Genomic DNA, 22,687 nt, shown 5'->3' with positions numbered 1-22,687 from the left:
GGAGCAGCTTATTTATGGAAGAGATGGGGATAAAAGGAGGAAGAAAAACACAAACCACAGTTCCAATTTTTTTTTAAGTGAGAAATCTAAGTGAAGGGCCAAGCCCATAGCAAATGCATGGCACAATCAAGAGTAAAAACAAATGAAATAAATGATAAAATAGTAATTAGACAATATCAAGTTTGTGCTTTATAATCCTCACGATAGTAAAGAGAGGAAAGAACAAGTTCAAAATAAAAGGGTGCAAAGTTGACTGAGGATACTGGGAGGAAGGGGAGCATATATTGCAATATATTTGCAGATGCAGAAGCGCACTGGCAATTGTCATATCACAACAAAGACACACAAAAGGTTGTTAGCAGAGGTGAGAGAAGGCATCTTCTACAGCCAAGCTGCTAGAATCATGGTACAGTATAATCATAGGACAATACAGAATAGGAGGCCATTCAGGCCATCTTGCCTGTGCCAGCTCCTTAATAAAATTGTCCAATTAGTTCCACTCTTGTTTTTATGCATAGCCCTGTAATTATTTCCATTCAAGTATTTATCCAATTCTCTTTTGAAAGCCATTATTGAATCAGCTTCAACTACCCTTTCAAGCAGTGCATTCCAGACCACAACTCGCTGCGTAAACCTTGTTTACCTCATGTCACCTCTGGTTCTTTTGCCAATCACCTTAAATCTGTGCCTCTGGTTACTGACCCTCCTGCTACTGGAAACTGTTTCTTGTTTATTCAATCAAAACCAGCCATAATTTTGAACAGCTCGATCAAATCTCCTTTTAACCTTCTCTGCTCAAAAGGAGAACCCCAGCTTCTCCACACAACTCAAGTTCCTCATCCTGAATACTATATTAAATCTCTTCTGCACCCTCAAGGCCTGGACATCCTTCCTAAAGCGTGGTGCCCAGAATTGAACACAATACTCCAGCTGAGGTCTACCAGTATTTTATAAAGGTTGAGCATAACTTTTGCTTTTGTAGTCCATGCCTCTAAAAATAAAGCAAAGGATCTCATGTTTTTTTTTAATATAAAGCCTTCTCAACTTGTACTACCATCTTCAAAGATTTGTATACATACACCCCCAAGTCTCTGTTCCTGCACCCCTTTAAAAATTGTACCATTTACTTTTTATTGCCTTTCCTCATTCTTCCTAATAAAATGCATCACTTCACACTTCTCCGCATTAAATTTCACCTGCCGTGTGATTGGCCATTTCAGCAGTCTGTCTATGACTTCCTGAAATCGGTTACTTATCCCTCTCATTGTTTACTACATTTCCCATTTTTGCATCATCTACAAACATTGCTGAGATGAGAATTTTTTTTGGAGGAGTGGGAGTGAACTATGTAAATGTGTCAAAAGATAATCATGTAAATTTTAAAAGGCTGAGTAAAATTACTGCAAACTGGCAGATAACAGATCTGAAAATGTGATGGAGGAGAGTATGCTTTTACTCAAAAGAATAATGGGGACAGACAAGGGCTAATATTTCTCTAATTTTTTTCCCATAAATTTTCAGGCGTCCTAGATTTGTGTTTCTTCTCCTTAGATTTTATTCCCCCCTTCTCCCAGCCTCAACTCTGATCATGAGATGGAGCTGCAAATTTAAATACAAGTACGGGTGGTTTCCACCTGAAAGTATAGAAAATCTTTGATTTTCTGCAGTTTGAGATCAGTTCACAAATAAACCACTGCAGGTCATTATTTGACACATGGAAAAATGCTTTTAACACGAGGAATCAGTTGAAAATTCTACCTGGCATCTTTATATCAAGGCTACTTCCTGTAAAGAGTTTGGGAAAAACTAATGCAACTTACCAATCTCTTCAACAGCTTTAAAACAGGCCACAGTCCTTTAAGTTATTCTTTATAATGACATCAGTGACTGCATCAAACACAAACTGCACATTTTTGGTGTCTGTGGCACACGTGAAGTGAGTGTAGATTTCCTTAGTGTCTTTTCGTTTGTTCAGATCTTCAAACTGACATTGTATATATGCTGCAGCCTCTTCGTACGTGTTTGATCCTGTGTATCAAAGCAAAAGTCAAGGTCTAAATACAAAATTAAACATTTAGCTCATTAGTTTATTGTAATATATTGTTCAACATTTCCAGTCAGAAGAACCATCAGTATGTTTAACTATACTGTATGTACCAATTTTTCATTGAATTTGCAAAATGTTTAATAGAGAATATTAGATAGCCTTGAACTTTAGATCATACAATAGGAAGCTCCACAATGTACTGATGATTCAACAGGTTAGATTACCAGCCTTTGAAGCGGTCTTTCCTGTTGTGCAACCTCCAAATTCAGATGAATAGGTACCTGAGCAGTACTTTGGAGAGTTCTACAGTTTAAGAAACAAGTGGTATTCCCATACATGGATGGATCCATGCTTCCTGAAGATGGTGCACATCCTGTGAGGGAACTATTAGGGCAAGACACAGCAGTGGAGTCCTGTAGCCACAATCCTCCACTACATTTGTTTCAAAGACCACATTAAAATGTAGACTCCTTGGTAGATCAGCATCCAGGAAAAACTATGCCTCAGTGACCAAAGTGAATTAAAAGTACTGCTTTTATTTCTGGTGTACATAACATGAATTTGCCAAGATTCAGAGCATCTTGCAAAGTTATCCATTTTCCAGTTCAGTAATCCTTACTTGCCAAGTTTCTTTGACGTACCTAGCAGATTATAAAACAATGATACTGTGAGGCACATTGTCACTTTTAGTTGGAATTTGAGAATTGACTAGTTGTAACTTGATCAGATGCAGTGGGGTGCCTTTCTTAAACTATCATGCGAAAGCTGCCGATCTTCCAAGACAACCCCTCATCCTGGGCCAACCAGTTTTGTTTTCAGCTCACTCACCAAAACCTCAGATCAGGATAGCTCTGTTATTGTATTAACCCTAACTTAAAAAGAACAATTTAATATATAAAAGTAACAGTTATGTTCAACTTGCATTCCCTTTCCCTGCCCATGTTTTTTCTTCCCTATTTTTAAACTTTTACTCTTTTCTGACCAATATATTTTCTAATCTTTCTTCACTGAAAGTTAAATGAGTTTAAGCACTGAAGATAGACTTACCATGCAAGTAGCCAGAACAACCTTACCATGTCTGCAAGTGCTGCTGCCACGTTATGATGCCAGCAGCCTCTATAAGCCAACAGTCCCAAGGCAAATAAACTGATTTTTGGTACTTGGAGTTAAATTTAAACAACAAATATGGTTTAAAACTTAAATTTTCATGCAGAAAATTAATACTAATGGTACTATATTTTTACCTGCATATTCAGGATAGCAAATTGTAAGGGGACTTCTTTTAATCTTCTCTTCAAAGAGATCCTTCTTATTCAAGAACAGTATGATAGATGTATCTGTAAACCACTTGTTGTTACAGATGCTGTCGAACAGTTTCATGCTCTCATGCATTCGGTTCTGTAAAATAATTATTCTAATAAGCACAATATTTTAAACTCAGTCTCCAACTGGATTTATGCAAATAATCTATAGGCTCACTTCACTGCAGCACTGAGGGAGAGCTACATTTTCAGAGATGCTGTCTTTTGAGACGTTCAACTAAGCCTGTGTCTACTGTACAGATGGCCGTACAAGATTCCACAGCATTTGTCGGGGAGAACAAAGCAAAGTTTCCGTTAAGCTACACAGCGCGCGAGAGATCCTTCGCAGGCCAGCTCACCGGCTTATAAAAAAGGAAAAAACGCGCATGCACAGACATTTTTATGGGCCACGCAGCCCTTTAAAAGGGCCCTGCACCCCAAAAAAATTAATGGGAACATTGGCACAAAGTCTTTTCAAAAATTAATTCTGGGATGTGGGCATCACTGGCAAGGACAGCATTTATTGTCCATTCATAATTGAGCCACCTTCGAGAACCGTTGCAGTCTTTGTGATGAAGGTACTCCCAACAGTGCTGTTAGGGAAGGAGTTCCAGGATTTTGACGCTGCGATAATGAACAGCAATATACTTCCAAGTCAGTTAGGTGTGTGACTTGAAGGTGATGGCGTTCCCATCCGCCTGCTGCCCTTATCCTTTGAGCTGGTTGAGGTCGCAAGTTTGGGAGGTGCTGCCGAAGAAGCCGTGGTGAGTTGCTGCAGTGCATTTCATAGATGGTACACACTGCAGCCACGGAGGCAGTGAATGTTGAAGATGGTGAATGGGGTGCCAATCAACCAGGCTGCTATTGAGCTTCTTGAGTGTTGTTGGTGCTGCACTCATCCAGGCAAGTGGAGTGCATGCCATCACATTCCTGACTTGTGCCTTGTATATGGTGGAAAGGCTTTGGGAGTCAGGAGGCGACACTCGCCGCTGAATACCCAGCCTCTGGTCCGCTCTTAAAACATAAGAAATAAGAGTAGGAGTAGGCCATACGGCCCCTCTAGCCTGCTCCACCACTTAATACGATCATGGCTGATCCGATCATGGACTCGGGTCCACTTTCCTGCCCGCTCTCCATAACCCTTTATTCCCTTATCGTTTAAGAAACTGTCTATTTCTGTCTTAAATTTATTCAATGTCCCAGCTTCCACAGCTCTCTGAAGCAGCGAATTCTATAGATCCACAACCCTGAGAAAATAAATTTCTTCTCATTTCAGTTTTAAATGGGCGGCCCCTTATTCCAAGATTATGCCTTCTAGTTGCTGTACCTGCAAACTAACCTTGTGTTTTATGCACAAGTACCCCCCAGGTCCTGCTGTACTGCAGCACTTTGCAATCTTTCTCCATTTAAATAATAACCTGCTTTGATTTTTTTCTGCCAAAGTGCATGGTCTCACACTTTCCAACATTATACTCCATCTGCCAAATTTTTTCCCACTCACGTAGCCTGTCTATGTCCTTTTGCAGATTTTGTGTGTCCTCCTCATACATTGCTTTTCCTCCACCAGTGTATCGTCGGCAAACTTGGCTACGTTACACTCAGTTCCTTCTTCCAAGTCGTTAACATAGATTGCAAATAGTTGGGGTCCCAGCACTGATCCCTGCAGCACCCCACTGGTTACTGATTGCCAAACCAAGAATGAACCATTTATCCTTACTCAGTTTTCTGTTCATTAGCCAATACTCTATCCGTGTTAATATATTACTCCAACCTTGGTACCACAGTATTTATGTGGCTGGTCCAGTTAAGTTTTTAGTCAATGGTGACCCCCCAGGATGTTGATGGCGGGGGATTCAGCAATGGTAATGCTGTTTAATATCACGGGGAGGTAGCTAGACACTCGCTTGTTGGAGATGGTCATTGCCTGGCATGAATGAATGTTGCCACTTATCAGCCCAAGCTGGTCTGATCAATATTCCTCCCTCAACTATCACCAGCAAAATTAGACCAACTGGTTGTTCATCTCACTTGATGCTAGGGGGACTTTGTCCTATATTTATCCAATGTTATGCTGTATTTATCCAACAAGAACAATGACTACTTCAAAAAGGAAATTAATTAAAGTGAAACACTTTGGGACATCTCGAAGATGTGATAGTGTTATGCTCATGCAAGTTCATTCTTTCTTCACAGAAAGGAAATTTAGTTTGAAAAAATTAGTAATTAAAATGTAGTAGAGATCTGGAAAATTGCAAACATTTTAAATCTGCAATGGTACTCAATGAGGTGAAGGACAGAATACCCGTCTCCCAATTTCACGCAAGCTAAGCAACATCAACAGGTCAAATTAGCCCCTAGATTAAAATATAACTGAATAAAATTGCTACTGCTATTATATTTTACTAAGCTGAAGAAAATGTATTTTATTGCAGAGCTTTGGATCAAGAACCTAAACAATGTAACTGTTAACTAGTTCTGCTTAAAGCTAAAAAAAATACATTGTGTGATTTTATAATCAAGTGTTAAGAGATACTAAACTATATGGCTGCAGGATATTATGCTAAAACTATACAGTATTCACTCTATGTCCAACTTTGGTCACCAACACAAATCTAAACTCTGGGAGGTGCTGCAGAGGAAGAGTCCTGAGGCTGCTTTCTAGTGTCCGAGGACAGATGCGAGAAAAGACTGGAAAACTTGGGCTAGTCAGACTTGAAAAGAAGGGGTCTCAGGAGATAGACAACATTAAACTGTACAGAAAAGGTAAATCTATAATAAAAACAGTGACAGCAGGACAAGGGGGTACAGGTTTAATTCAGTAGATGGCAGTTTAATTACTGATGTCCAGATGTTCTTTACACAGTGATCAACACATGCAATGAACTTCCAGGTGGATTAGTGGATGCAAAAATCCTGGAATCGTTAAAGAAACAGATTCTGTGATATGGAAACTGCAGATTTTTTCTGAACAGATCAGCTGAGATAGAACAAGTGGCTTTCCTTATCAGTAGTTATGAAATATACAGCTTACAAGATAGTTTTGACTTTTTTCCCCCACAGAGATGATAGACAGGTGGAGGCAGGAAGAAGCGAGAAAGAGCAGAAAGAAGGGCAAGAAATAATACAACTTAACGCCTCATCACATCACAAAACAACTTCTGAAGAGCAGTCACGGTTAAGTTCCAGCAGACAAGTAGTGCACAGTTAGGTCCCACTAATTGAAAATGAATGGCAAGATAATCCATTTTTGGTCGTGTTCGTTGAGGGATGAATGTTTGCTAGAACCTCGGGAGAAGTCCCTACTCTTTGTCTAGTGTCCTTGGTTCTTTCACATCCACTTGAGCAGGCAGATGGGATGTTGGTTTAACATCCTATCCAAAGAAGAGCACTTGGGACAATGTACCACTCCCTAAGCATGGCATTTAAGTGTCAGCCTAGCTTACAAGATCAAGTCTGCATTGGGGGTTGACCCAACAACAGTGGCTGCTCTTCTGACTCGGAGATGACTGTCGTACCAATGGAGCCAAACTGACACCAAAAAGGAAGGGAAGAAATGAAATCAGGAAGGGAAAAAAACATTGGAAAGCAAATAAGGAACATAAAAAGGAAAAAATAAAAGACTGAAAGATCCATATCAATTTTGCGAAGAAAAGTGTTGTTAATGACAGTTTCCTTTGGGAAATGAACATACTATGGTAGTCATTATATGCCATGCTACCAGAGAAAGCTTTATGATCGCCATACTCCGCGGAGTGAAATGTATTCAGTCAGGTCGCCATATGCCCCTAACATGGCTGAATACAAAAATCAACAGCAATATTTTAAAGGCAGTTCACATATTCTTTAAATATCCTGCAAATTTATCAAGCACTCTTAAAATAATTCAAACCGGATTTAAAACCAAAAAGCTTCTCTACAACAATGTGGCCATAGGCAATGCTCTGTGTTGAGAATTTTTCATGTAAACTCATTTTCAACCTTCAATGCAATACTTCAAAAAACAAAATAGTCTCCCGAGAAATAAAAAAAGAAACCATTAAGCAAAGACTTTTAAAAGCTCACTAGTCACCTGGGCATTGCACATTCTACAGTTATTCTGCTAATGCCATTTTGAGCTGAATGCGAGGGGTGCACAACAGCATCTCAAGTTAGCTTGTACTTTTTCCACTTAGCTCCTCCTTCTGCTCCCTCCCGCCAACTACAGGGAGATTTTCAATCAGCTACTGCACCCTCTCTCTCCCCTCCTCCACCCCCCCAACAGCAATGTATCAGAGGTCAGAACTCTGCAGTGTGGAAATGGAAGCATTATCCCAATGCTTATGTTCGACCCAGCTTCAGGGAACGACAGCTACCCGTGAATGAATTAATTAATTTTGAGCAGGCACAAGAAAGGAAAACACTTCGGTGTATACTACATCCTAGTCATGATTCTCAAATATTTATCCTAAAGAAAACCAATTCACTTACCATTTCCTCATCCTCTGCAAGAACAAGGTCATAATCACTTAGCGCCACACAAAATATAATGGCAGTTACTCCTTCAAAGCAATGGATCCATTTTTTGCGCTCAGACCTCTGGCCACCCACATCGAACATTCTAAAAAAACAATGTTATAGAATTTTCAATTCATAAAAGCCTGAAGCTGCCTGCTCTCAAATGATACAGAACACTGCCGTTCCAAGCCACTGAAGCAGGTATATTTGTAAAAATAGTCTTTTCATGTAAATGAAGCACACTCGCAGTAGTTAATTTAATTTTCATCAATCTAGCTACCAACTGCAATTGCATCACGTAAATGCAATGCAGACAAGTCCCATATCAACAACACCTGTTAAGAACTGTCCAATAGATTATTAAGGGTATATGCAGTCTTAAATTCTGAAGACCCATATCTACAGAACAAAGCAGTGCCCAAGACTTGAGCTGTCAAAGCAATATAGTCAAGAATGCAACCTGAAGCAAAGTGCCTCCCTTTCGGTTTAAAAAAAAAAATGCTTTTATATTTACTTTGCTTTAAAGAACCCTTCTGATTTAGGTTGGGTATTAAAACTTTGATATTACAGTTCAGTCTGTCAAAATATAGGACTTTATTGAAAATGTTGCATTTCAAACAATGCGTGCAGTGCATATCTTATCAGGACTGAACATTTAAAAAAAATCAAATTTCCTAAACCCAAGACATAATCATTGCACTGTTCCAATGCCTTTCTGGGTCTCCCTCCTCTTCTATTCTTAAATTCATTTTTATGCAATTAGTAACTGCATTTTACAGCACCATCAAACTCTTTTTAGATGATTCACTCAAGTCTTCCATTGGCAAGTTTATTCTAGCAAAAAAACAAAAATTGAAAAAAATCATCAAAATACTGTCTATACTTTGATTCGTTTTTCTATTCACACAAGTGGCTATTGTGACACTGAATGTTGCAAAAAAAGTGAATTTTATAAGAAATGCTGCTACTTAAACTAGCTCCTGGTATACAAGAAAACATACTAAATGCTAAACTCTTAATTCAAAGTCATTTAATTTAAATTAACCTTTAATATAAATGCACTAAGCTCCCAAATGGCCAAATTATTTACCGTTTCAATTCAAATTACTGGATAATTCAAAATGTTTTGGTGCTACAGCCACTTGTATTTTTAGTAGACTTTAATGTCAATTTACTCAATTTGAAGTTTTAGAATATCACTCAAGTACAATAGTCAGTGACATGGTTAAAATAAATAGAACCCATCAAACAATTTAAAGAATTACAGTACTTACTTAAAATGCAGGTCCTTAAATGTGAAATGGGTCTCCACAATGCCCGTTGTTTTAACTCTGGTCCTCAGAACATCTTGCTGAGTTGGAATGTAACTTGCTTGTGCTACTCTGTCTAAATCATTCAAATAACTGAGAATAAAGTGAAATAATGAAACACCAAACATTACAATTATTCTCAAATCTTTTTCATCAACACTCCCACAGTCCTTCCAAAATTTTAGCAAAACCAATGCTTAGTGTTCAGTTTAAATAGCAAATTTATTGTTATGAAATGTTTCCTCCTCTCGCATCCGAAAAGGCTGACGCCTTGCTGGTGTACTGTTCCCCAGGTTATCCTATGGTGCTTTGCCCTATTGCACATTATTTAAATGCCCACCTTGATATTTGGCAGGCTATTCAACTAGGTAGCATCACAGCTGAGCCTGATGCAATCATCATCCAGCAGCCATATAGGGAGACTTCCACAGTAGTTGCTGGATATCACTCAGAAGGAAACTGGTCAACGGTCCCATCAGCAGGAATGCTGAGGCCTATTTTACAGCCTCAACACTTATTTCTGCCAATATCAGTCTTTTTATATTGGCGTCAGTGAAATGTTCTGGTTGGCAATTCCCAAAGCAAATGTCTCAAGCTGCCAGCGAAAACCCAAATGTAATACTTGGTGGCAAATCCAGCAAGTTATGTTTTTAACAAATTATGGTCAAATCACTACACACCATGGGGCTGCTACAATACCTGACTGCCTGTAAAATACGCACATTGGGGTTGTATAAAATACAAAAAAAAAATCCTAAAAGGCTGAAAAGGGAATACATCAAAGCCAAGAGTTGAGACACTAAATAGGGCCATGGAGTTTAAATAAAACGACTTGCATTTATATGGTGTTGTTTATGTAGAAAAACATCCCAAGGGACTTCAGAGAAGCACAAGAATGGACATCAAGCCAAAAGCAAGAGATTTTAAGAGGAATGACCAAAAGCTTGGTCAAAGTTTCGAGGAGAAATTACGGTCAAATCACGACACTATGGGGCTGCTACAATACCCAACTGCCTGTAAAATATTCACATTTAATATAAAGTATCCAGAACTCTCAATTATCTGAAGGTAGCATACATTTTTACCAATAAAATAGCTTTAGACCATTGCAGTTTGCGTTTCCATATTCTCTAATCTTGGGAACACCACAGCATACAATACTTACTATGCAGCAGAGTCATTTAGTTGATATTCTCTGGACCTATGAAAGCAGGCCTGAACACCACTATCCTTCCAGAGTCTCTTGATTACTCCAGCAAGCTCCACCGTCATAAACCCTTCTTCTGCTGCACCAGCCAATACGAACAACTGCCGAGCATCATCCTAAAGAAAGTTTTAGTACGAGTTAAATAGGATTTCAAGCGTATCCCTTAGTGATTCGACTAGTTTCCTTTCTTTTCCAAACTTTGCCATTTAATTTTTTTTCCCTCAACAGTTTGAGGGATACCCTGCAGGACATCACCTTTTGTTTTTTTTTAAAAAAAGGAACATTTTCCACATCAGCCCAAGTAGGAGGAGATCAAAAGGGCTTCCAAGAAGTGAGCCAACCTGCTGAACTGTAGGTTAACCGAGTTCCAAGCAATCCCATTTAGTGAACAATAGGAGACTGTTCTAAAAGCAATCCTGCAGAAATTACTGTTGCCAAATACCCATGTATAAATCCAGGAGACAATAACGGAGTTTAACATTTGCCTAGGGCATGCCAACCCTGATTGTGTTACGGTCATGCTTTTTAATCACAGAGCGAGTAGCGACAGTTGCCACACCCACAAAACTAACCACACCCCCAGGTCGAAATTGCAAGATTCTGCTGGCTCGGGAAAGCTCTTCAAACTGCATTCATTTTCTTAGGCGCACAGGCACGTTTGAAAGTTTTTGCCATATCAAAAAATATTTAATTTAATTTGAAACTGCTTACTGACAATGAAACTAGTAAATATTTCAGTATAGAAAAACAACTTTACATCAGGTTACTCATTATGTGGAGGACTGGACATTTAATGATTATGCAAATGAATTTTATCAGAAACTTCAAATGTAACCTAATCAGTACAACTGCAAATGAATTTTGGGTGCAATTTCCTGATTGCACCCAAAATGGAAACACTACCCCTATATATAGTATTTGACCAAATTATCCGCTACCATTTATAAATAAATTACAACTAATGTCGCTGTACAACTCATGAGCAGGCATTCTATACTCGTAATACAATATGTTCACTTGCGTTATGATGCAAGCAATCCCATTGTACATCCAATTAAAACCCGATGTTTAGGTATTGTCATAGCAACACCAAGCACACTGCAACAAGAGGTATAAAGTATCTCTAAACTCTCTGGAGGATACTACTAGAAGCACCTAGCTAAGCTAACAGCTTTAGTAATGTAGCTAAATATCCCAAGGCAATTCACAAAGGGGAACAAAAAAATCAGGTCACAGAATAGGAAGAGAGAGAAGAGTTAGAGGAAGTGACTCAAGGTAGCATCAAACAAGTCATTTTTGAAGACCTTATTACTTAACTGTTTCTTTTAGTTTCTACTGTCCATTTAGGAGGTCATAACCAGTTTGTTTTGAAGCGTTTTCACTATATGAAAACCAATTTGCACTAACTGAAAGCTCAGCATCAAGACTGCCATTACTGCTATTCACACAGACACATTTTAGTTATCTATAGCAACTGTTCCAATTGGCCAAGGTATCACATCCAAGCCATCATCCCTAAAATGACAGTTACTATTGTTAAACAAATCTGCACATTTTATGCTAAAAATGCACAATCGGTTGAACCATTTGGCTGCATGGTTTCAACCAATCCAAACATAAAACATGCTGGAATGTTCATTGCTGCTTCATGGTGTCTTACTGAGCCACTGTATTACAAGCAAATACATGCATGGTAAACTAATATTGCTAACAGTTCCAGTTTTTAAAACTTGTTTTAAGCATCAACTTAAAGAAGCGGCTCTGAAATACAAGCCAAGACTACCAATTCTGGGGGGTGAAGGCCATAGTGTCAGTGGAGTAAAGTGTGCACGCAGTTGTTTGAAAATTATGTGCAATGGTTTGCTAGTTAGAGAAAGTCTGTACATGACAGCTCATGATGAGCTATGCTGTTAGTCCAGATGGGCCAATTAAGCAGCCAGTCTGCCTATGATGAGAAAAGATGGCAGCAATACCCACCAATCAGAGGATCAGGTTCAAAACTTTGAGGGGGAAAAGACAAGGAGAATTTAGATCAGAAAAGGAAACATTTTAGAAAAAATTTGTATGGGGAGTAAAATAAGCAAGTGCATTACAAAAATGGTATGGCTGTCCAAAAAATCAGTTTTGATATTTTATTTATTCATGATACTTCCCCAAGTAAAGCATTGGAACAATTGTTGAAGGCTAGTTACCCACAGATGCTCTTCACAATTTAGTAGGAAACCTTTTAGGTTTTGCTATATTGGCTGTGCCCAAAAGGGTTCTACTGCACTAGTCTCAAGTTGTAAAAGATGAATTAACTCGATAGGAGAGTACTGCCTGTACGTAGAATCACAAACGTACAGCTCAGAAGGAGGCCGTTCAGTCCATCGTGCCTCTGCTATCTCTTTGAAAGAGCAGTCATGCTTAGTCCCACATTCCTGCTTTTTGTCCGTAACCCTGCAAGTTCCTCAACATCAAGTGCCTGTCCAACTCGCTTTTTCAAATTTATGGAATCAGCTTCCACCACCTTTTCAGGTAGAGCGCTCCAGATCCTAACAACTCAAATGAAAAGATTTCTCCTCATCTCCCCTCTAGATCTTTTGCCAATGATTTTAAATCTGTGAGCTCTTGTTGCTGACCCACTCAGCAGAGGGAATAGTTTTTCTCTATCTACTCCATCAAACCTATCATCTTGAAAACCTCTATTAGGTCACCTCTTAATCTCCTCTGTTCTAAGAACAGTCCTAACTTTTCCAACCTCTCCTCATAAACTGATGTCCTTCATCCCAGGTAACATCCTGGTAAACCTCCTCTGGACCCTTTACATCTTTCCTGATGTGTGGTGCCCAGAATTGTCCACAACACTCGAGCGGGGGCCTAACCAGTGATTTATAAAGTTCTACCATGATCTCTTGGCATTTATATTCTATTCCTCTATTTATAAACTATTTACATCATTTGGAACAATAATATGTTTTCAATTCACAATATTAACTTCTGAAAAAGAAAATTGTATTTTAAAAACATGAGCATAGTTTGCCATCTTTAATTAAGTGCTATAGTGAAACAGTCAGTGCTCTTCACAATTGGATTTTTTTAAATAAAGATGCCATTGAAGTACCCAGGTTTTGTTGTATACCAGTTATGTAACTTACAAAAATCAAAGTCAACCAGTCATATCTCCACAAATATGCAGATTGAACTCGGTAATTATTTAGTTCCTAAATTTCACTCCTTGAAAAATACAAGCAATAGATTGGAACTGTGGGACTCGTGAAATAAGCAAGTGGGTTTCGGCAGAATAACTGGTCTGTTCATTGCAAACGGGTGTTCAACATCAATAAACCTGCAGTATGGCAGAGCTTTTGACTGCAACACAAGTTTTTTTTTGAGAAATGAATGGCAAGCACAAAACACTTCATATGCAAACTGAAATGAGCTTGTAATATATTAATCCTTTATTCTTAATACTGCGGCGATCGAGTTAATGAACTATTCATTTCAACACCAGTTTGGCCTAAGGTTTTATCTGCACACATTTGATTTACTGCTGCCAAAGACCAGAAGCTGCGCAGAAGCACTCTGCGCATAAATCTGTGGTGGTTTAAGTATGAATGTACAATAATATCATATCGCATGCCTAAATCTATGGAATCTACGGGCTGGTTTAATAATGTACGGAGTGCAAGCTCCATGTGAAGGGAAAGGTGAAGAAAATTAATAAAAATGGACGTTTGCTGTATTTTGCTGGGGCAGGATTTTTTTTTTCTGGTGCAGCTCTGTTCGGCAGTAGCGATCCCGGTTCACCACCCACCCCCACCTCCCATTCCTCTCTGCAAATGTTTTCTTTGTAATGGTGAGAATATTTTCTTTTCAGTCAGTGAACAACCAAAAAAAACACAAACTGCGCATACGCAACTATTTTAATTTCATTGGCAGCAGTCGTGTCCTTTGATTTATTATACAGAAAGCAATATTCTACTTAAGATAGACTAATGTCTGGATTGATATTATTGCAATGACAAATTTCTTTGTGCTACTTACTGCTCTTGCAGAATCACCAAAGTCTATCTTCAACCTTCCCATTGCTCGAATAATGGCAATAATAGACTGAATGGTGTTACTGTAAACAACAGCTTTATATTGTTTGCATTCTTCTTCTGAATAACCAGCTTCATGTATGATCCTACAGACAAAAACATCGAATGTAAAATTTACAAAGACAATGGGGAATTTTAACCTTAAAAAGTGGGTGGGTTTGGAGCATGTGGGTAGTTAAAATTGTTAAAAATCAGAATCCGCATTCATTTTGCCCACTTCCGGTTTTAATGGGGCGGGCAGCCAATCCGCTGCCAGGAGATGGGACATAAATTTTAATATTTTAATGAGCCTGGAAACCACTTTTTTAACCTCCATTTTGTTTATAACCGTAGGGGGATGGGTTTTACACACTTTGCAAAACCCAGCAGTTACAGCAAAGCGAGGATAGCTGTATCCAGGAGGCAAGTGCCTTTACACTTACCTCCCTGATCCAAAATCCCTACCTAACCGCAACCCCCCAGTCTCCGATTGCCATCCTGGCCCCCCCGCCCCACACCCCCAACCAAATTTGCTGAAGCCAGCCCCAATTTTCTCTCTCCTCAAACCCCCCTTCTACTGATCCTCCGGCCACCCCCGCCCCCTCACTGATCCTCTGGTGGCTGCCCAAGATTCACCCCCTCCCCGGATCATCTGGAGGCCAGCTATGACGTTCCCGTTATTCACCCACCCTGCCCTGATCCTCTCTTCCCTCATTCCCCCCAATCTTTTGCCTGACCCGATCCTCTTAACAGCCCGGCCCCCACCGCGAACCCCCTCTCCCTCCTGTGTGGCCTAGTGCCACAAGCCAACCCGCCCGCAGCCAGCCAGCCTCAGCAGTTAATTGCGGGTGGGAAACAAGAGGCCTCACATGCAAATCAGGCCCTGCAGTTATAATCACTTGTTGTCTCAGGTTTCCTGGCCACCTTGGAGCCCCCCCCCACCCTCAACCTGCCTTCACATTATACTCTAGCCCAACATCTCTCAATAAAACATTGAAAAACAATAGTATACTTACTTCATCTGTTTAACAATGGTACTTTTGCCAGATTCACCAGCACCTGCAAAGAGATAGAAAAACGTCAGATGCAGGTTACATAAAGTATACAATTTCCTCTCTCTCCTCCCACAGTTGACATCAAGCAAGCTTTGAAACTGTAACCAAATGAAAACAAATTTTTTAAAAACAGGTTAAAGTTGCTCAAGTCTTAGAGATAATCTTGGAGGGGAGGGGAAGGTGGGATTTTTTTTAAATCATCCAAATTTATATCCAAAAGTGACTGCACTAGTACTAATTCCAATATACATTATAGTCACATCAATACTAAATGAAAAGGAAACTGAAAAATTGGAAACATTTACTGGAAAGATGTAGGAGTTTTGGACATTTAATTTGTAATGCTCATTAGTGCTGATGGGCTTGAATGTAGCAGGGGCTGGAAGTTGGATTTCAATATTTTTCAAAGACTTTTCTTTTAAAACAAAACTTTAAATAAGACTGGTTAGTATTGGCTAAGTTAGTAATTTGATTTTTTAAGTTATATTGCGCCTTTTTCTCTACTTCCTCTCTGGAAAGAGTAAATGATTTTGCACAGTAAATTTGTAGTGTCAGCAGTGGCTCAGTGGATAGCACTCTCGCCTCAGTCAGAAGGTTGTGGGTTCAAGTGCCACTCTAGACACTTGAGCACAAAATCTAGGCTGACACTGTGCAATTTGTCCTGATCAATATTTATCCCTCAACCAACATTATTAACAAAACAGATCAGTTTATAATTACATTGCTGTGCGCATATTTCCAGCATTACCGTAGTGACTACACTTCAAAAGTACTTAATTGTAAGTAATGTGCTTCGAGATATCCTGAGGTTGTGAAATGCACTATATAAATGTAACTTTCTTTAGGGATGTTCTTGATTTCAAGATAGAGCAAGCATGACCAAGGAAATATGAACATCCAGATATTAGTTATATCAGCTGCCAGTTCCTTTTTGCAAGTTAACCTCATGACAAGAGTAGAAAGCAGTAAGGGACTATGAAACAAATATGCAATGCTTCTCATGCCCCAATAAAATAAAGACGTAAAAAAGTAAAATGGGCATATTATTGTAGAACAAAACATTTTCAGCTTCAAGCATGCAATGCCCATCAGAATGCTTTTTCTTTATTCTTCCCTAGGTTTATAGAAACCTAGGAAAGCAAATTAAAAAAACTCTGCTGACCATCTGGCCAGTCCCAAAAACTAGTACAGCAAACTGCTTGCTAACTCAAATATCCATGCAATTCCCTTAATCATTTCCATACTATATGCCCCCACTGGCTGTCTGTACAGTCTGTTCCACACATTCACATAGTTAAATGTGAACTGTCTGTACACCTTCCCGTTTCTAAACTTAAGCTTGTGTCCTGTGGTTCTAGGTCGTGGCTATCTCGAATATATTCAGAGTTCAATTTGTCTATTCTCAGGAGGTAAACAATCCCATGCTCTTAAACCTGTCCTCAAGAGTTCAGATGAAAAAAAACAAAATGCCATGGTTGTTGTGTATATGCATTTTCAAGACATTTGATAGGATGGTGCAGAGATTTTTTGTAAAATGAAGGCATAGGGTATGTGGCAGCACGAATAGGAAGTTAGCCAAGGACTGAAAACAGAGACTAGTGGTTAACATATATTTTGGGACCGGATGTAAATTTGCAGACAGAAAAATAAGTGATCTCAGGAGGACATAAATAACTAAATTGGGTAGATAAGTGAAATTTAGTGCTGAGAACTATGAAGTGGTAATATTTTTGGAGGAATACATAGAAGAAATATTAATTAAATGGCTAAAAGTTTAAAAGGAGAGGGCAGTGAGATTTAGGGGTTCAGAATCATAAATCTTTAAAAGTAGGACAAGTTGATAAAGCTGCTAAAAAAAGCATAACATCCTAGGTTTTATAAATACCTGTAATAGCATTGAGTCATAGGTAGCAAAAAAAACTTATATTTGAAATTGGTTAGGCTGCAGTTAGAATACTGTGTTTAGTTTAGGACACCCTATTTTAGAAGGATATCAAGGCCATGGAAAGCACAAAATAAATTTAGTAAGATGACACCAGGTTAGAGAGGAGAGAAAAGAAACTGGAGCTTTTTTAAAAATCATCTCCATTTAACCTTTTCTATTCTAGTGAAGTGTTGATAATGATATTTTATAGGAGTGTTAATAATTAGGAGGTGGTTTTATAAAAAGATAAATGAAGAAATGCCTTTTCCATTGAACAATTAGTGGGTAACTAGAGGGCATAACTTAAATAAACCATTGGACAGGAAGTGTTTTGGGATAGCCAGAGAGATAAGGTGTTAGTTATATCAACACAAGCTGCCAAACAGCTTAGCCATAGGCTTTTGAAATCTTTATACAAGACAAGTACTCTCACTGTGGATAAACTCCACCACACAACTATAGCATTTTGCTGCAGCACAAAGGTAGGGTCTCTATCAAATTCACTGCAGCCGACCAGAATATAAAATTATGTTAAGTTCAAAGATTTTTAAAAATTGCTACCTCATTTCTAATGTCATCATTCTGATCCACAATAGTATCAGACCAGAACCCACGTGAAGGATCATCCAGTACCAAAAACTGCAAAAATGTTCCTGGATCACTGAATCCTTAGGAAGGAATATAGCAAAGAACGATTGGCACAATTGTTGCTGTACCCCTCCTGCTTTCACACGTACTCAAAATGTACCTTTACAAAAGACAGTCAAGTTACAGCTGGCTGCAGTGCTGAAAGCATTGATAAATAAACTGCACAGCCAATACAGGTGTCGCATCTATATAAAAAGTTACATTTAATTAGACAGTGTATTAATCTTCGATTCGGACTAGTATAACACTCGGTGGCAGTTAATGGCAGGGGTGTCCTAGACCAGTCTTGTAGCCAAACCCTGCCTGTGAGTATTTCCATTCATCCCATGAGGCCCTGTTCATCTTTGCATTCTTTGATTTTGATTTTTGTTCAGCTTCAGTTCTTTAAAAACTTCCTGGGTCTAGAATACTGGAAAAGACTGACTGATGGATTTAGACTAGCAAGCAACCTTTCTGCACTAAATCAAGAATGAGCTATGATCGATTCTCTAGGCCTGGAAGGTTTAAAGAGCTTTCAAGCTTTGAAGTTGCATGGGAGGATGATGCACATTCTTCGTGCAGTGCAATCATATCCAACACTATCACTGCCTGTGACACGTGTCTGGCCCCTGGCTTGAAAGGGTTGGACATCAAACAGCGCTCTTACCCTGTAACAGCAATCTAATCTAGTCATTGACCCGAAACGTGAACTGTTTCTCTCTCCACAGATGCTGCCTGATCTCAGTATTTCCAGCATTTTCTGTTTATATTTCAGAATTCCAGCATCCGCTGTATTTTGATTGTATTACTCTTTAGTTGCATTGGGCAAATGTACCAAAACTAAAGTACGGGAAAAATTAACAGCCAAAGGGCCTGAGGTTTGTATTAAAATTCACTTACAAGCTAGTGCTTAAAAAAAGGGGGAAAAAAGCCAAAATATAATCCAACTACTTTCTTTAAATCCCTTAAGCCAAGAAAGCCTACCAGTCAGATCTACTTTGAAAGGATAATAAACTATTTGAATAGATTCAATCAAACTCAAATAACAGTGACAAAAAACTTGAGCATATACGGTCAGTAGCGTAGAACTCTAAACGAGTGCTGTCAGTTTCAACATAGAACACCTCGAGCACAGTACCATCTATTGGTCAATGGCTTCTGGAAAACAATATAGTACTCACTTGATAATGAACAGTACTAAAGTTTAAAAAGTTCAATTATTGGAGAAAAAAAGTTGGGCAGTAGAGGTACAGGAGCAGAGTGGAATTATCCTCTCCTTCATTCGTCCACATCCATGACCATCATTTATGTAGGGCCAGATATAAAACACTCAAAGCACCCCGCACAATGAGTTAGTTTTTGGAGTCCAGTTGATAGCAACATCCAATGAACAACAATATGATAAATAGCCAAAACAATTTTTGGTTTTACGGGCGGCAAAAGGAATCTTGACCATGGATATTTGAAGAATTCCCTGCTCTTCTTCAAATATCCCATGGGAATTATATGTCCAAGTGAACTACCAGAACAGACAGTCTGGACCTCAAATGCCCTACCAGCAGCAGAATATGCAGCCCTACCTCAGTAAAGCACTGAAATACAAGCCTACACTATGCACTCAAACCCTAGAGTGGAGCTTAAAACCACAACTTTCTAAACCCAGAGGACTGCATCAACAGAGCCAAGTAGACAGGTTGCAGCATCAAGTTCAAATTAAATTGCTGTGCTGGGTACTGTGGTGAAAGTGTTATAGGCCCTTATTTCACCACAGCATTATTGTAGTACATTTGATATTTGAGCCAACAAATTCAAAAAGCTTTTCTCCAAGTTCCTGATTTTTGCACAGCCCATCCACAGTGTGAGCTGTGAGGAGGATGTTAGGAGATTGCAGGGTGACTTGGACAGGTTAGGTGAATGGGCAAATGCATGGCAGCTGCAGTATAATGTGGATAAATGTGAGGTTATCCGCTTGTGACAAAAACAGGAAGGCAGATTATCTGAATGGTGACAGATTAGTAAAAGGGGAGGTGCAACGAGACCTGGGTGTCATGGTACATCAGTCACTGAAGGTAGACATGCAGGTACAGCAGACTGTAAAGAAAGCTGGCCTTCATAGAGAGGATTCGAGTATAGGAGCAGGGAGGTCTTACTGCAGTTGTATAGGGCCTTGGTGAGACCACACCTTGAGTATTGTGTGCAGTTTTGGTCTCCTAATCTGAGGAAGGATGGGCTTGCTATTGAGGGAGTGTAGCAAAGGTTCACCAGACTAATTCCCGGGATGGCAGGACTGACATATGAAGAAAGACTGGATCGGCTAGGCTTATACTCACTGGAATTTAGAAGATTGAGGGGATCTCAAAAACATAAAATTATGACGGGACTGGACAGGTTAGAAGCAGGAAGAATGTTCCCGATGTTGGGGAAGTCCAGAACCAGAGGGTCACAGTATAAGGATAAGGGGTAAGCCATATTAGGACCGAGATGGAGAAACTTTTTCACCCAGAGTGGTGAACCTGTGGAATTCTCGACTACAGAAAGTTGTTGAATCCAGTTCGTTGGATATATTCAAGAGGGAGTTAGATGTGGCCCTTACAGCTAAGGGGATCAGGGGGTATGGAGAGAAGGCAGGAGTGGGGTACTGAAGTTGCATGATCAGCCATGATCATATTGAATGGCGGTGCAGGCTCGAAGGGCTGAATGGCCTGCTCCTGCACCTATTTTCTATGTTTCTATGGGCCCAAGTTTCCACATGATTTGTGCCTGATTTTTAGGAGCAACTGGTGGAGAACGGACTATCTTAGAAATTGCAATTCTTCACATTTTTTTTTCTGCAGTTCTAGTCAGGTAGAACAGTTCTACTTTGGAACAGAATTTTTTCTTCAAAAGGGGGCATGTCCAGCCACTGACGCCTGATTTCAAAGTTTCCACAGTGAAAACGTACTCCAAACTAAGTTAGAATGGAGCAAGTGAAGATTTTTGTAGAACTGAAAAAACCTGTTCTACACATTAAAAAATCAGCGCAGGTTACAAATTAGGCGTCCAGAACGAGGTGGGGGGGGGGGGGGGGGGGGGGGAAGGAAGGAAACTCATTAAATTCTACAATAAATCCTTATTTATACTTCTACAAATAAATCCAACCTGAATAAACATTTATAAACAAAGAAAATATTAAATAAACCATCTTCCTACCTGTGTGAAAGTGCTTCAGGCACGGAGAATGCTGCAGGCGCTCGTTCCCGCGGGGGGGGGGGGGGGGGGGGGAGAGAAAGAGAAGGAAACAGCCGTTTCGTTCCCGCGGAGGGGAGGGGGGGAAATTGAACAGCCGTTTAGTTCCCGCGGAGGGGAGGGGGGAGGGAACAGCCGTTTTGTTCCCGCGGAGGGGAGGGGGGGGGAAGGGAACAGCCATTTCGTTCCCACGGAGGGGAGGGGGGGGGGGGGGGGGGGAGGAGACAGTGAGAAGGCTGCAAGTGCTGATGGCAATGTGCTTTTATTAAAAAATGTTCAAAAATTAAACAGCTACAAAGAACTACAAAAATGGCTGAGTGCCAATTTTTTTTCACGTTGCCGGCAGGAAAAAAAATAATTTAAATAGTACCCGCCCCCTCCCACTTACAGAATCGGCGCGAGTGTAGGCTCCGCCCCGCTGGGCGCTGTGCCAGGCAGACAAGGAGCTGCAGAACGCTCCAGAATTGCGAGGGTTTTTTTAGGCGCCGTTTTAGGCGCGAAAAACGGGCGCCCAGCTCAGAGAGGCGCCCGTTTTTTATCGTGTGGAAACTTGGGCCCTATGTCTCAGTAGGCAACAACAGTCACTATTGTCCTCACTTCATGGGGATGAGGGAGCAGTGAAACAAACCAGGATTTCCACTCGCAATTGCTATTGTGATTGTGATTGTCTCCCATTGACAAGTACACTTGCGTGATCAAGCGACAATGGATTGGACTCAATGATGATGCATCCCCACATTAACCTGAATGGTCATACGCAAAGAATAGCCACTTATGGAAAGTACCAGCGGCGCAGGTATAACCATGCCCCAGCACAAATCACTGCCTTCAACCTACAATAGAGAAGAAAGGGAGAGCGGGAGGAACATTAATTTTGTATCTTTAAAATGGGTACAAATCACTGGATAAGTAGTCTTACCTTAACAGAGTAAAATAATGAAATAGAAGCTATTCAGCAATAGTTTTTAATTTTTTGCAAGCACATGCAATTTTATTTTAAGTTACTTCATTAGAATTTTGCTGGATTATTCAAATGTTTTCCAAGTAAAAAATATCTTCGAATTAACAAGAGTCCACCAAAATTGCATGATGACAGACTGATGTCACAATATTTTTCAACATTATGTATCAAATGTAGAAATATCAAAGGCTGTTGAAAACCATTTGGTAATATTTACCACTTGATACTAAATACATTTTTCTAAAATGGTAACTACCTTGTCTGCATTTGACTTTTTCCCCGTGATTTCTCAAGCATTATTCAGACATTTGCTTTAATCACACCAATATGATTTAAAAAAGGACTTCTGGCCCATTGACAATACAACATGGTTTCAAAAAGTAGTCAGGCTCAAGATTCTGAAACAGCTAGTTGCTAAAAATGCAAGCTTTAATTGTAGCACAACTGAAAAATTACATTTAGGATAACACTACTA

General features: G+C 39.6%; 1 protein-coding gene across 1 annotated transcript in view; it reads right to left on the bottom strand.

Moving 5' to 3' along the window:
* Nucleotides 1–22,687, bottom strand: part of gnai1 (guanine nucleotide binding protein (G protein), alpha inhibiting activity polypeptide 1) — a 48,019-nt gene that overhangs the window by 2,516 nt on the left and 22,816 nt on the right. Inside the window, exons 2-8 of the mRNA XM_070897361.1 lie at nt 15,437–15,479; nt 14,386–14,527; nt 10,318–10,475; nt 9,117–9,245; nt 7,816–7,945; nt 3,292–3,445; nt 1,821–2,028 (exon numbers count right to left, since the gene is read on the bottom strand). Coding sequence (XP_070753462.1) covers nt 1,838–2,028; nt 3,292–3,445; nt 7,816–7,945; nt 9,117–9,245; nt 10,318–10,475; nt 14,386–14,527; nt 15,437–15,479 — 947 coding nt within the window. The 3' untranslated portion in view covers nt 1,821–1,837. The remainder of the gene's footprint in view (nt 1–1,820; nt 2,029–3,291; nt 3,446–7,815; nt 7,946–9,116; nt 9,246–10,317; nt 10,476–14,385; nt 14,528–15,436; nt 15,480–22,687) is intronic.

This window comes from Pristiophorus japonicus, chromosome 13, assembly GCF_044704955.1.
Source record: "Pristiophorus japonicus isolate sPriJap1 chromosome 13, sPriJap1.hap1, whole genome shotgun sequence".
Taxonomy (NCBI): domain Eukaryota; kingdom Metazoa; phylum Chordata; class Chondrichthyes; family Pristiophoridae; genus Pristiophorus; species Pristiophorus japonicus.
The sequence above is the reverse complement of the archived record's forward strand: the minus strand, read 5'-3'. Positions and strand labels throughout refer to the sequence as shown.